This window comes from Mastomys coucha, unplaced genomic scaffold (assembly GCF_008632895.1).
Source record: "Mastomys coucha isolate ucsf_1 unplaced genomic scaffold, UCSF_Mcou_1 pScaffold4, whole genome shotgun sequence".
In the NCBI taxonomy this organism is placed as follows: Eukaryota; Metazoa; Chordata; class Mammalia; order Rodentia; family Muridae; genus Mastomys; species Mastomys coucha.
Genome location: NW_022196910.1, coordinates 3,729,740 through 3,745,283, shown reverse-complemented (window position 1 = coordinate 3,745,283; position 15,544 = coordinate 3,729,740). Strand labels below are relative to the sequence as shown.

Below are 15,544 nucleotides of genomic sequence, written 5' to 3'. Positions count from 1 at the left end.
TTATGTCTTTTCCAGCTTCTGGTTGGCTCAGGCTTATGGCTGCCTCACCCTACTCTCTGCCTTAGTCTGCCCATGACCTTTCTTCTCTCTTTAGTTTCTATCCGTCTCTCTCCCATGTCCTGGGAATGGAACCCAGGCCCCTGCACATACCATACAAGAGCTACCGCTGTGTCATATCCGTGGCTTTTCTCTTGTAGAGATACTGTATGTTGGGGCTGGTAGCATGACTCAATGGTTTAGAGCAGAGTTTGATCCCCAGTTCTCATGTGGTTGCTCCCCTGAAACTCCAGCTTCAGGGGTTCTGGCCTCTGAGGACACTGTACTCAGGTGCACACATACACACAACCACACATGTATACACATACGTAAATAAATAGGGGCTCCACAGTTAAGAACGTGTATTATTCTTTCAGAGGACTTGGATTTGGTTTCTGGAATCCACATGATTGCTCACAGCCATCCTTAATGCCAATGCCCTCCTCAGACCTCCTTGGGCACCAGGCAATGCACGGCACGCACATACATACGTGCGCGAAAACACTTATCCACATAAAAGTGAAATAAATAAATCTTTCAAAAAATGCATTGGGTAATACAAAGTGAATTTGTCTTGATATTCTTCACAATCACACTAGTAAAAATTCTTTTTCTTCCCCTCCTTCTTCTTGTTCTCAAATTGAACCTAGGGCTTTGTGCATTCTAGGCAAGTGTAATACCACTGAGCTATATTCCAAATCCTCTTGTTATTAGTTTAAAGTATTCGTATTGATTTTGAGACAGTGTCTCATGCAGTCTAGGCTAGCCTCAAACTTGCTATGTGGCCAAGGCTGACTTTGAACTCCTCATCCTCTTGCTTTTTCCTTGGAATGCTAGGTTTGTGTGAAGCACCTTGCCTGGCCCATCTCCTTTAAAAAGAAATAAAGTGATAGTCACAGCTTCTGGGACATGGGCATGTTCTTCAGGGGGTACCACATCCTTTATAAGCCTTGTGGCATATACAAGCTGGGTTTTTTTTTTTTTTTTGGCATGGTTTGTATTAATTTGTTACTTGTCTATGTTTTCTTTGCCTGACCCGGCTATGAGGACCAAAAGGGTAAGAATCAATTTTATTTTGCTGCTGCTGTGTTTTAGTATGTAGTAGGTGTCAATAATATTTGTTGTCAGAATAAATGGGGATGGCTGGGAGTGGTGGCACTTACCTTTAAACCCAGAGCTAGAGACAGAGAGGCAGAGGCAGAGGCAGAGGCAGAGGCAGAGGCAGAGGCAGAGGCAGAGGCAGAGGCAGAGGCAGAGGCAGAGGCAGAGGCAGAGGCAGAAGCAGGTAAATTACTGTGAGTTCCAGGCTAGCCAGGGGTATGTAGACCCTATCTAAAAAAAAAAAAGAAAAGAAAAGAAGGAAGAATAAATGGAGGTGTCTGACAGTTTGTTTGGCAAGTGTGTTGTTTGATGCGTGTATCATGTGCTATCTGTCTGGATTTGCCATGCTTTATACTGTTCCTACCACATATCTTTCCACAGGTGCCTGCCAGGCTGGGTGGGTGAGCGGTGCCAGCTGGAAGACCCTTGCCACTCAGGCCCCTGTGTTGGCCGAGGCGTTTGCCAGAGTTCAGTGGTGGCGGGCACTGCCCGGTTCTCCTGTCGTTGTCCCCGTGGCTTCAGAGGTGAAGGGGTGGGCCTGGGTGGAAACCCATGGTAGGCAAGGATGTGGTCAGTCCCAGCTCACCCTCTCCTGGTTCTTCCAGGCCCAGACTGCTCCCAGCCAGATCCCTGCCTCAGCAGCCCCTGTGCTCATGGTGCCTCCTGCTCAGTGGGGTCAGATGGCCGATTTGCCTGTGCCTGCCCACCTGGCTACCAGGGTCAAACCTGCCGAAGTGACGTAGATGAGTGCCGATCTGGTGTGACTTGCCGCTATGGTGGTACCTGCCTCAATACACCTGGATCCTTCCACTGCCAGTGTCCACTTGGCTATACAGGGCTGCTGTGTGAGAATCCCATCGTGCCCTGTGCCCCTTCCCCATGTCGTAATGGTGGCACCTGTAGGCAAAGTAGTGACGTCACCTATGACTGTGCTTGCCTTCCTGGTAAGTAAGTAGTACCGGGGGAAGGCAGCTGGGGACAATAGGCTAGCCTGCTGGTGACCATTGTTATCTTGTCCTCCTCTTCTAGGCTTTGAGGGCCAGAACTGTGAAGTCAACGTGGATGACTGTCCTGGACATCGGTGTCTCAATGGGGGAACGTGTGTGGATGGTGTCAATACTTACAACTGCCAGTGCCCTCCTGAGTGGACAGGTGGGCATGGGGGCTGCAGGGAGCTGGGGTGGTTGACCTCAGGTGGGCACATGGGCAACTTAGACTAGCACATCTTTGTGCCCTAGGCCAGTTCTGCACAGAAGATGTGGATGAGTGTCAGCTGCAGCCCAATGCCTGCCACAATGGGGGTACCTGCTTCAACCTACTGGGTGGCCACAGCTGTGTATGTGTCAATGGCTGGACGGGTGAGAGCTGCAGTCAGAATATCGATGACTGTGCCACAGCTGTGTGTTTCCATGGGGCCACCTGCCATGACCGTGTGGCCTCTTTCTACTGTGCCTGCCCTATGGGGAAGACAGGTGAGTGGCCATCTTCTTTGTAGGCAACAGAATGATTTCAGAATGAAAGAAAGGTAAAGACAGATTCTGATTTGAGTATTAGAAAGATTGGGGGCTGGTGATGTTTCTTATTGGTAGAGTGTGCACAGGCTCTGGAATTAATCCTTAGCATGAGGGAAGAAAAGAAAGATGAGGGAAGATGGGGGAAAGAAAGGAAGGAGGGAGGGAGGGTATGCTGGAGACTGGGTTTGGAAAGAAGGCTGAGCCTCTGTCCTATGAGGAGGCTGGTGCATAGTCCAAGGCAGAGGCCGTTGGAATGGGGAACTATTGCGAGGTCTAAATGGGAAAAAAGGCAGGAGCTAGGGAGGTCACAAAGGTCTGTTTGTTCCTTACATCATATTTTGGTGGGGGGTGGTCAGACTCTGATTGTCAGGCTAAGTAGCAAAGTACCTTGAATTTATTGTTGTTGTTGTGTTGAGACATGATGTCACTATGTGTACATCAGGCTAGCCTCAAACTCACAAGAAATGATCCTTGGGCTTCTGTATTCTGAGTGGTGGGTTTAAGGAATTTTATTACCATGCCTGACTAGAGTCTTGATTAAAAACATGTGTTTGAGCTCTGCTCCCTTTTGCCTTCCTGTTCCTGCTCTCTCCTCTCCCCTCCCCCTCCCCCTCTCTCCACATGCTCATGGCCAGCCTCTACTCCTCCTCTACTTCTCTTCTTTCTCTCTCTCTTTGCCTTTTTCTGTCTCTGCTACCTTCTCAATTCTTCTCCCCATACCCTGAATAACGTCTATTCTCTACAAAAAACAAAAAACAACAACAAAAAAAACCCATGTGTTTGTGTGTATATGTGTGTGTGTTGACTGCATTTATGTCTGCTACATTATATCATGCTACATGTATGACTGGTGTGCTGAGAGGCCAAAAAAATTCATCAGACCTCCCGAGACTGGAGTTCCTGATGGTTGTGAGCTACCATGTAGGTGCTGGGAATCAAACTTAGGTCTTCTGGAAGAGCAGCTAGTATTCTTAGCTGCTAAGCATCTCTCCAGCCCCTAGTGCCTTGCTTGTAAAACATTTCCAAGTTATTTTCAAATGGTATCGAAGAAGCAGATTAACAAATAATACTGAACCAATATTCCAATGTGAAACATTCCGTATGTTTCATTTTTTCATAATAAATGGCTTAAAAAATAAAAACAGATACTAAATACACTGCTGGTTAATAGAAGCAAGAAATAGGAAGCAAGGGATGGGCCTGTGGGATGCTCAGTGTGTAAAGGTGCTCACTGAGTTGGTCTGGCAGGCCTACTTCTATCAGTGGAACCCACTGGTAGAAAGAGAAAAAAAAACAAGTTTCCTTTGGCTTCTACACATGCACTATGACACGCACACACTCCCCAGATAAGTACATTAATAATGATAAAAATAACAATAATGATGATGATGATGATGCAAGGAGCTGGAAGTGTAGCTGAGTGATGTTATTCATTCTTTGTATGCTCACGGTCCTGGAGATCCATTCCCAGCCTTCTTCCTCAAATGTGAGGTCTGTGGGAACTTTGGGCAACCCTGAGGATCAGCTCTTCATTTCTGCTTACCTTTTCTCAGGCCTCTTGTGTCATCTGGATGATGCATGTGTCAGCAACCCCTGCCATGAGGATGCTGTCTGTGACACAAACCCTGTGAGTGGTCGGGCCATCTGCACCTGTCCACCTGGCTTCACTGGAGGGGCATGTGACCAGGATGTGGATGAATGCTCTATTGGTGAGAAGAGTACCTTCTGGAACAGAGCCTGAAAAAAGGGAGGGGTGGGGCCATGGTTGGCCACGCCCACACTGGCTGTGTCTTCTTCCCCCCTCCCCTCCCATTTTCAGGTGCCAACCCCTGTGAACATTTGGGTCGGTGTGTGAATACACAGGGCTCATTCTTGTGCCAATGTGGCCGTGGCTATACTGGACCTCGCTGTGAGACTGATGTTAATGAGTGTCTGTCCGGGCCCTGCCGCAACCAGGCCACATGTCTTGACCGAATTGGCCAGTTTACTTGCATCTGCATGGCAGGTGGGTAGTGGGTATAGCTTGAGTGGGTCATGAAGGCTGGGAGCTGGGGTAAAACTTGGTTTATTTTTACTTACTTGGAAAAAAAAAAACGCTGGGCATAGAGGCACATGCCTGAAATCCCAGCACGTGCGAGGCAGAGATAGGCTCATCAATGTGAGTTTGAGGTTACTTTGCTCTACATGGTGAGTTCTAGGATGGCTAGAATTAAAAAGCAAGACCCTATGTCAAAATAAAATAAAATAAAATGGCGATAGAGAGGTAGCTTAGTGGTTAAGTACTTCCTGCTTTCTAGAGGACTGAGTTTGGTTCTCAGTACCCATATGGGGCAGTGCACAATTGTCTGTAGATCTAGCTTCAGGGGATCTACCTCTCTCTCGGCCTCTGAGGATACCCATGTGTTCTGGACACACACACACACACACACACACACACACACACACGCACGCAAATAAACAAAACTAAACAAACAAAACAAATAAAAGATATTTAAAACCAGCTGAAGTTGTACAGTAAGACTCTGGAACTCACTGTGTAGACCAGGCTGTCCTTGAACTCACAGAGATCCACCTTCCTCTGCTTCCCAAATACTAGATAGAATGGCATGTGCCTCTGTGCCTAGTGCACTTTAACCATGAGGGTTCAAATTGTCAGGCTTGGCAGCAAGCATCCTTATTTGAGCCGTCTTGCTGGCCCAAGACTGGATTTAAAGTGAAGCTTCCTGGCTGGAGAAAGGGAGAGAGTTATGTGTGTTTAGGATGAAACCTTGTAACCCTCGATAAGGTAGGTGCAGGATCAGAGCAGAATTTTATCAGATAATATCAAAGGGGATCTTCATAAACCTTAGTTCACGTGATACCACAGCTGGGTGAGGGTCCAGCTTGTTTGAAACTAAATCTAAGCCTGACTGTGCGTGCTTGCCTGTTATCCCAACACTTGAGCAGCTGAGGCAGGAGGATCATTAGTTTGAGGCCAGCCCAAAGGCCATAGCTAGAATTTATATCAACAAACCCACAACAAAATGAAAGCCCTGAAACAAAGTGAAGAGGCCTCCTGAGGGAACTTTCGGTGCCCTCATCCCATTCCCTTCCAGGCTTCACAGGCACCTACTGTGAGGTGGACATCGATGAATGTCAGAGCAGCCCATGTGTCAATGGTGGTGTCTGCAAGGATAGAGTCAATGGCTTCAGCTGCACCTGCCCATCAGGTGAGGACCCTGGGACAGGGAGCCTGGCATGTCAGGTTATGACAATGTGGAACTTTAAAAAGAAAGCGATTAATTACTTAATTACTTGTTTTGTGTGTGTGGGTTCTCTCCTTCCACTATGCTATGCACATCATGGGAATTGAACTCAGGTGGTCAAGCTCAGCTGGCAGGCACCTTTGTCTTCTGATGAGTCAGGCAGGTTGCCCGCTTTAACTATTTGTGTCACCTTTCATCCACTCCTCACTTCCAGGATTCAGCGGGTCCACGTGTCAGCTGGATGTGGACGAATGTGCAAGCACTCCCTGCCGGAACGGTGCCAAGTGTGTGGACCAACCTGACGGCTATGAGTGTCGCTGTGCAGAGGGTGAGGGTGGACCGTGAGACTGTGGCAAGAGCCAGAAGGTGGGCTGGTGGGCCGATGGGTGTCAAGGACCAATAACAGACTTGGGGATAGCCAAGTCAGGTAGGCCTCATCAGGGCCAGTGACAGTTGGGGTGTGAAGCTGATGATGGAAGTAGACAGAGGTCTTGGCAAAATTCAGGGTGCAACTGGAAGTGGGATATAAAGTGGAAGGTTCTGGACCAGAGATAGAGCTTGGAGCTGGGTAGAATGGAAGCGAGGCCTGAGAGCTGAGCTAGAATTGGGCTGAGACTGCAGCTATGGACAAGTGGGCAGACCCTGACTTCCTGTTCTTGCAGGTTTTGAGGGCACTTTGTGTGAGCGAAACGTGGACGACTGCTCTCCGGATCCCTGCCACCATGGGCGCTGTGTCGATGGCATTGCTAGCTTCTCGTGTGCTTGTGCCCCAGGCTATACGGGCATACGGTGTGAGAGCCAGGTGGATGAATGCCGCAGCCAGCCCTGCCGATATGGGGGCAAATGTCTAGACTTGGTGGACAAGTACCTCTGCCGCTGTCCTCCCGGAACCACAGGTGGGGTTTGGTGCTGGGCTGTGACAGTACATGTGTGTGTGTGTGTGTGTGTGTGTGTGTGTGTGTGTGTCCGTGATGAGTTTGCAAGTGGTGCTTGACAATAGTAGCTCCTGCCATATTTCCTACCTCCCTGTAGGTGTGAATTGTGAAGTCAACATTGATGACTGTGCCAGCAACCCCTGTACTTTTGGAGTTTGCCGTGATGGCGTCAACCGCTATGATTGTGTCTGTCAGCCTGGATTCACAGGTGGGTAGGTGGCTGCCATGGAGTGGAGGGTGTCCCCACTTTATTTTAAAAATATATTACATTTTATTTATTTTGTGTATGTCTGGAGGTCAGAGGACAACTTGGCGGAGTCAGTTCTCTCCTTCTACCATATAGGTTCCAGGGATCCAACTCGGGTTGTCAGGCTTGGTGGCAAGCATTTTTTTTTTCCCAATGATCCATTTAAATCCTTTTCTTCCCTTTATCAAGATTATCCCCAATACTCAGAAGGCAAAGGCAGAAGGATTAGTGCATGTTTGAAGCTAGCCTGAGCATCAGAGTGAGCACTAGGTCACCAGGGCTGCATAGCAAAATCATGTTTTAAAAGAAAACAACATATAGAGAGGGCTGGAGAGATGGCTCAGAAGTTTCAAGTGCTTGCTGCTCTTGCAAATACTCAGGTTTAGTTCCCAGCATTAACATGCTAGCTGCCAGGCAGTGGTGGTGCAGGCCTTTAATCCCAGCACTTGGGAGGCAGAGGCAGGCAGATTTCTGAGTTCAAGGCCAGCCTGGTCTACAGAGTGAGTTCCAGGACAACCAGGGCCACACAGAGAAATCCTGTCTCGAAAAACAAAAACAAAAACAAAACAAAACAAAAATAAAATAAAAAAAAAATAATGCTAGCTCACAAGTGCGTGGTTTGGGTTTTGTTTTTCTTTAAAAAGAGTTTTTTTTTTTTTTAAAGGTTTATTTATTTATTTATTATATGTAAGTACACTGTAGCTGTCTTCAGACATTCCAGAAGAGGGCGTCAGATCTCATTACGGATGGTTGTGAGCCACCATGTGGTTGCTCAGGACCTTCGGAAGAGCAGTCAGTGCTCTTAACCGCTGAGCCATCTCTCCAGCTCCCTTGGGTTTTGTTTCTTAAATAATAAAGTAAAATAAGATAACAACAACAACAACAACAACAACAACAACAAAACTAGAACACATCAGAAATGGACAAAACAAAACAAAACCAGAAGGGAAAAGAGCCCAGGAAAAGACACAAGAATCAGAAACTCATTCATTCATACACTCAGGAGTTCCACAGAAACACCAAACTGGAAACTATAATATAGAGGCAGAGGGCCTAGGGGGGACCTGTGCAGCCTCCATGCATATTGCCCCAGTCTTGGTGAGACCGTCTGAGCTTTGATAGTGTTGATTTAGAGGGTCTTATTTTCTTGACTTCCTCCATCTCCTCTGGCTCCCAGGCTCCTTCTGCCTCCTCTTCTGTGGGGGAGGGGTCAGCTCTTCGGTTTCTTAGTCTCTCACTCTCTGCCTACCTTCTAGGTGTGGTCTCTGTGTTTGTTCCCATCAGCTGCAGGAGGAAGCTTCTGTAAAGATGGCTGAACAAGGCACTGATCTTGAGGCATTAGGAGTCATTTTATCATTATTTTTTTTCCCCTTAAGACTAATAGTATTTGGTTCTACCCTTGCCCTCTGGGCTATCTAGCCTCAGGTGCCTGGCCACTGAAGCAGTATGGGGTATGGGTTCCATCTTGTGGAGTGGGCCTTAAGTCAAATCAGACATTGCTTGCTTACTCCTGCAAGCTTTGTGCCACCATGGCGCTGGTGTATCTTGGAGGTAGGACACCATTGTCGATCAAAGGGTTTGTGGCTGGGTTGGTGTTTCTGCTTCTCTTGGTAGCATGCAGAGAACCTTTCTGCATGCACCAAGACCCTAGAATATAGAAAGCTCTATGTAGGCACAAGTTTGACTTCTCTGTGTTTAGCGAGTCTCACAACTGCTTGTAACTGCAATCCCAGGAATCTGACATCCTCTGCTGGCTTCCATGGGCACCAGGAACACACCACGATGCACTAACATACATGCAACCACTCATATAAAATAAATAAATAAACTTTTTAAAACACACAGACAGAAAGGGGAGATGGAGAGAGAAGGAAGGCACACACACACGCGCGTGCGCGCGCGCACACACACACACACACACACACACACACACACAGAGGGATGTAGGGAACCTACCTTGTAGTATCTCGAGCTTGGTCACTCACTGGTATGGAGTTGTCATTCTGTCAGCAGAGTGAGGTCAGGATCAGCTGTGTGATATAGAATAGGGTGTTCCCTCTCCTTCAGTTGGCACCATTGTCTTCGTCCTGGAATGAAACTGCCTGTATGCTTCCCAGGGCCCCTCTGCAATGTGGAGATCAATGAATGTGCATCCAGCCCGTGTGGAGAGGCTGGTTCCTGTGTGGATGGGGAAAATGGCTTCCACTGCCTCTGTCCACCTGGCTCCCTGCCTCCACTCTGCCTACCTGTGAACCATCCCTGTGCCCACAAGCCCTGTAGTCATGGAGTCTGCCACGATGCACCAGGCGGGTGAGGCCCTTTCCCAACTCCCCACCCTTCTTCTGCTGTCTCCAGCCACCTGCCACACCTCACTACCTCCTCCACCAGGTTCCGCTGTGTGTGTGAGCCCGGGTGGAGTGGCCCTCGCTGCAGCCAGAGCCTGGCTCCAGACGCCTGTGAGTCTCAGCCCTGCCAGGCTGGCGGCACCTGCACCAGTGATGGAATAGGCTTCCGATGCACCTGTGCCCCTGGATTTCAGGGTGTGTGTCCCCATATTCCTCCCCCAGGGCACCTGACACTTTGTTTCTTATGTTTTTTTTTTTTTCTTTGTTGTTGTTTTTAAAGCTTTACTTAGTTCCATTTTGTTCTGTGTGTCTCTGTTACATATTGTCTGTGTGTGGAGGCCAGAACGAGAAGAAGACATATGTGTCATCTTTTATCACTCTCTACCCATTCCTCTGAAGCAGGGTCTCTCCCTGAACCTGGGGTCTATGCTTTCTTGGATAGGCTGGAAACCAGTGAGTCCCTCTAATCCTCCTGTTTTCTTCCAACTTGCAGCTGGGGCTACAGTTTGTTCTATAGGTGGGAGAGTCTAAGTTCTGGTCCTCATGCCTGGCCATGAGGTGCTCTTAACTACCGAACCACCTTTCCAGCCTCATCTGCATTTCCTTCCTTCTTCCTTTCTTCATACCTTTAAACTCTCTCTCTCTCTCTCTCTCTCTCTCTCTCTCTCTCTCTCTGTCTGTCTGTCTATCTTTTCTATATATCAGGGTGGGGACTCCAGGGATGGGGGAGTTGGGAGCAGTGAGTCTTTCAAGACTATCTAGACTATCTGCTTCCTGCAGGCCGTCAGTGTGAGGTGCTGTCCCCCTGCACGCCAAGCCTCTGTGAGCACGGAGGCCACTGTGAGTCTGACCCTGACCGGCTGACTGTCTGCTCCTGTCCCCCAGGCTGGCAAGGTACACCAATGTCCTCCTCCTCCTCTCCTTTTTCTTCTCTTCTCCCTCCTCTCTTCTTTCTCCTCCTCTTCCTCTTCCCCTCTTTCTCCTCTTCTGCACTTTGCTCCTTATTGGGTAATGCCAGGGAGCCCAGAGGGGACTCAAGCCTGCTCTGCCTTTGAAGTTGCTTCATTCTGGGAAAAGACAGCTGGATCCAGACATTCACAGCCCGTCTGAGTCAGCTCAGGATAAGAGGGAGCCATGTGGGGTTGAGGATGCTGGGATACCTGAGATGTGATGACAATGCTTTTGAAAGGGTGACTTCAGAGTGTGTCTTCAACATCTAAAGAGATAGGCAGAATGTATTTCAGGAATGGCATGTGCCAGATGTCCAGGGCAGCAGCTTGTCTGCCTTTCCTTGCCTCGGCCAGTGGGTCCCTGAGCTGCAGGCATCCTCAGACCCCACTTTACCCCTCTCACCCCCAGGCGCACGATGCCAGCAGGATGTGGATGAGTGTGCCGGTGCCTCACCCTGTGGTCCCCGTGGTACCTGCACCAACCTGCCGGGGAGCTTCAGGTGCATCTGCCACGGGGGATACACTGGCCCTTTTTGTGATCAGGACATTGACGACTGTGACCCCAGTAAGTGCTGGGATCTTTGGGGTGCTTCCTTCCCCAGGGAACCCACCCATCAAATCAGACTCTTTCCTGGCACTGTGCTGTTTCCTAACAGCTATTACTCCCTTCTTGCATGAGGAACTTACTTCCATCCCCAGCACCACTATATACACAAGCAAGGGCTGGTGGGGTGGCTCTGCAGGGAAAGGTGCTTGCCTCTAAACCTGATGAGCCTAGGTCAGTCCTACAGGTTGTCTTCTGATTTCTGTATGCCTGCTGCATGCGCATACACACGTGCACATGCACACACACATGCACGTGCACACACGCACACACTTACATGCACACACGCACACAGTACACACATGCACGCACACAGTACACACATGCACATACACACACACGCACACACCATTTACACATGCACACACATGCACACATGTACATATACACACGTACACATGCACATACACACATGCACACACACACGCACACACACACACACTTACACATGCACACATGTACACACGCACACGTACACACGCACACGCACACACGCACACATGCACACACATGTGCACACACATATACACGTATGTACACACACGCACACTCACACACATGCACATACACCCATACACATGCACACACACATGCACACACATGTACACACACGCACACTTACACATACTTACACACACATGCACACACATACACACACGTATACACACACACAAATGCTCTCGCGCACATATACACACAGAATAAATAACAATAATAACCCCAAAATGGAATAAAAAGTTAAAAAATGTGTTTTATTTAAGCCAATATAGAAAATATTTTCGTTTTCACATATAAGACATCAAAAATTTGAATTTTGCTAAATGTATTTTACATTTGCAGCTTATCTTATTTGGACTGGCAGCAATATCAAGGGCCTATTAACCTCATGTGGCTAGTAGTAACTACACAGGTCACCACAGGTCTGGGCTGTGTTTATGAATCAGAGCAGGCAGTAGCACTACAAGTATTCCTTGGTACTTTGAGATGGGCCCCACAGCCTCCATGGATTACAGACTCTATGGGTGTTTAAGTACCTTATTGTCAAATGGCTTAATGTTTGCAAATAACCTCTGCATTGCCTCCCAGACTATTTAAATCATCTCTAGATAACTTTTTATTTTAAAACATTTACATTTGCTTATTATTGTGTGCATGTGTGTGGGTGTGTATGTACCATGTGCGGGGGCCATAGTCCTTCTACCTGGTGGGATCTGGCGCTCCAACTCGGGATGTTAAGCTTGGTGGCTTTACTCACGTTGAGCTGTATCATCAACTCAGACTTCATTTTTAATTTAAATTGGGGGGGGGGAGAGGGAAGACACACATGCTACATTAGATTGTGGAGGTCAGAGGACAGCTTGCTGGAGTTGATTTTCTTCTTCCACCATGTGGGTTCCAGGGATTGAGTTCAGGCAGGCAGTCCTGTGTGGGCAAGCACCTTTACTTGTTAAAGCCATCTTGCTGGTCCCTCTAGATGGCTTGACGTACCATGTACAATGTACACAACATGCATGTGTTTGTTATACTCTATTGTTTAGGAAATAACAAGAAAATAGTCTGCATGTTCTGTCCTTGGGTCACCTCTGATTTTCACTATTATCTACTGGTTGAACCTACAAGATTCTGAACTTCAGAATGGGTAGGGCCAGTTCTGCTTTTTGTTTTTTTTGTTTTTTTTTGTTTTTGTTTCTTGTTTTTGAGACAGGGTTTCTCTGTGTAGCCTTGGCTGTCCTAGAATTCACTCTGTAGACCAGGCTGGCCTCAAACTCAGAAATCCGCCTGCCTTTGCCTCCTAAGTGCTGGGATTAAAGGCATGTGCCACCACCACCCGGCAGGTAGGGCCAGTTCTATAGCTCAGAGAGCCTTTAAAAAAATATATATATATGTATATGTATATATATGTATATATATGTGTGTGTGTATATATGTATATATATGTGTGTGTGTATATATATAAATATATATATTTTTTTACTCATATATACATGTTGCACATGTGTACCATGGCATTCATGTGATGGTCAGAGGACATCTTGTAGAGGGAGGTTGACCACAAAAGGGGACAAACTTTGATCTCTGACGAAGAGTGGCCCTTGTAGGCTGGGACACACACACCTTTAGTTTCTGTACTCAGAAGGCAGAATGCAAGCTCATTTCTGAGTTCAAGGCTAGCCTGGTCTACATATTGAACTCTAGGCCAGCCATGGCTACATAGTAAGACCCTGTTTCAAAAACAAGCAAGCAAGCAAATAAAAAGGACTGTGCCCTCTGGCTTCTCCCTGAGTCTTCCTTTGTGTGTGTAAAGCACAGCTAGGTCAGGCCAGGCTGATGTGGGCATAGGCCATGACCAGATTTCTTTCCTGCTCATGGCAGACCCGTGCCTCAATGGTGGCTCCTGCCAGGATGGCGTGGGCTCCTTTTCCTGTTCTTGCCTCAATGGCTTTGCTGGTCCCCGCTGTGCTCAAGATGTGGATGAATGTCTGAGCAGCCCCTGTGGCCCTGGCACCTGTACTGATCATGTGGCCTCCTTCACCTGTACCTGTCCACCTGGCTATGGAGGCTTCCACTGTGAGAATGACTTGCTGGACTGCAGCCCTAGGTGGGTGGAGCATGGGCTGGAAGGGGCCTGTGATGGAAGGGGGACTAGAGAGGGCTTCCTGGACTCAGTATCTATTTGAGGTCTCTGATGATGATGGCACATGGCTGAGGAATGGGCCAGGCTGGTTGGAAGTCACAGATTCCAGTTCTTTTAAGGCCTAGATTGAGGCAGGGTCCATAGGTGAAGGGGCCGGGTTAGTTCTTTATGGTGCTATAGCTTGTTGAGGATAGCAAGGGTCTGAAATGGGGAAGCACTTAGTTCTAGAAGGGCTTGGGGGGTTGGGGTGTGGTCTTTAAGGTCTTGACCTTCTTGCCCTGCTCTCCAGTTCCTGCTTTAATGGAGGGACCTGTGTGGATGGCGTGAACTCCTTCAGCTGTCTGTGTCGCCCTGGCTACACAGGCACACACTGCCAATACGAGGCTGACCCCTGCTTCTCCCGGCCCTGTCTGCATGGGGGTGTCTGCAACCCTACCCACCTAGGATTTGAATGCACCTGCCGGGAGGGCTTCACTGGGAATCAGTGTCAGGTGAGTGATGTCTGAGGTCTTTGGTGGAAGAGTCCAGAAACAAGGGGGGGGGAACCTGTGGGGCATCATGAAGGGATAAGGCCATTTTGTTTCTAGGTTCTCTCCCAGCACTGACCTTGAAGGTTTCTTTTGCAGAATCCAGTGGACTGGTGCAGCCAGGCACCCTGTCAGAATGGGGGTCGCTGTGTCCAGACTGGGGCTTACTGCATTTGTCCGCCTGGATGGAGTGGCCGCCAGTGCGACATACAAAGCCGACCTTGCACGGAGGCTGCAGCCCAGATGGGTGAGGGGAGCATGTGGTGCGTGTGGGGCTGAAGGGTGGTGGTGCATACCTCTTATTGGTATAAGCCGGATGAGAGTGCCACACAACATATGGGACCAATGAGGTGTGTGGCTCAGTATGCGTGTGACTGGAATAGCTGGCCAGAATGGGATTGTATCTGTCACGGTGAGACAGCTGGGTGTGTGTGTGTGTGACTGAGCTGATAGAGTCATCAAAGTGGTGTTGTGGAAAGAGACCAGGTTAGCTGACAAGTTGCCTGATAGCCTTTTGCAATGTGGGTGAGACACTAGGGATTGATGCCAGCAGGGATGTTGGTAAATGTGTGATGTGGCCAGAATAGGAAAGGTGGCATGGCCACCCCTGTGCCTGATGTCACTCTCTGCTTCTCAGGGGTGCGGTTGGAGCAGCTGTGTCAGGGAGGTGGACAGTGCATAGACAAGGACCGCTCCCACTACTGTGTGTGTCCAGAGGGCCGTACGGGTAGTTACTGTGAACACGAGGTGGATCCCTGCACAGCCCAGCCTTGCCAGCATGGGGGCACCTGCCGTGGTTACATGGGGGGCTATGTGTGTGAGGTAAGTGTGCATCTCAGGGAAAGGGAAGAGGAGCCAATCGTGCTTGGCTGTATTTCTGTATCCTGGTGTGGCCCCCCTCCCTCTCCTTCCTCTCCCTCCCCCCAGCTCTCAGTGGGAAAACAGGGATGTTGTTTCATGTGTGGTATGCAAGCACTCTGTACCATTTAGCTTCATCCATAGTCTGCATGACTGTTTTAAAATTTTTTTGCTTAATTTTTTGAGACATGGTCTCTTTATGAAGACCTTGCTGCCCTGGAATTTGCTATGTAGTCCAAGCTGGCCTCCAACTCACAGCGATCCTTCCGCCTCTGGCTTTAGAGTGAGTGCTAGGATTACAGGGATGCACCGCCATACTTGTCTGCATGTCTTTTCTTTCCTCCTCTTCTCTTCTCTTCTCTTCTCTTCTCTTCTCTTCTCTTCTCTTCTCTTTTCTTTCTTTTCTTTTCTTTTTCTTTTTTTTAGATAGAGTCTCACTATGTAGCCCAGGCTGGCTTAAACTATTAGAGATCTATCTACCTCTGCCTCGTGAGTGCTGGGATTAGAGGAGTGAGCAACCAGGCTTAGCAGTCTTTTTTTTTTTTTT

The 15,544-nt window shown here is 48.4% G+C and overlaps 1 protein-coding gene across 1 annotated transcript in view; it reads left to right on the top strand.

Annotated features, from left to right (window-relative positions):
• Notch3 (notch receptor 3) overlaps nt 1-15,544 on the top strand; it is a 47,796-nt gene that overhangs the window by 5,649 nt on the left and 26,603 nt on the right. The window contains exons 3-20 of the mRNA XM_031349123.1: nt 1,519-1,661; nt 1,743-2,081; nt 2,167-2,289; nt 2,376-2,609; nt 4,205-4,360; nt 4,471-4,656; nt 5,747-5,860; nt 6,111-6,224; nt 6,559-6,792; nt 6,929-7,039; nt 9,196-9,388; nt 9,467-9,618; nt 10,204-10,317; nt 10,783-10,938; nt 13,351-13,576; nt 13,902-14,103; nt 14,239-14,386; nt 14,777-14,961. Coding sequence (XP_031204983.1) covers nt 1,519-1,661; nt 1,743-2,081; nt 2,167-2,289; nt 2,376-2,609; nt 4,205-4,360; nt 4,471-4,656; nt 5,747-5,860; nt 6,111-6,224; nt 6,559-6,792; nt 6,929-7,039; nt 9,196-9,388; nt 9,467-9,618; nt 10,204-10,317; nt 10,783-10,938; nt 13,351-13,576; nt 13,902-14,103; nt 14,239-14,386; nt 14,777-14,961 — 3,130 coding nt within the window. The remainder of the gene's footprint in view (nt 1-1,518; nt 1,662-1,742; nt 2,082-2,166; nt 2,290-2,375; nt 2,610-4,204; nt 4,361-4,470; nt 4,657-5,746; nt 5,861-6,110; nt 6,225-6,558; nt 6,793-6,928; nt 7,040-9,195; nt 9,389-9,466; nt 9,619-10,203; nt 10,318-10,782; nt 10,939-13,350; nt 13,577-13,901; nt 14,104-14,238; nt 14,387-14,776; nt 14,962-15,544) is intronic.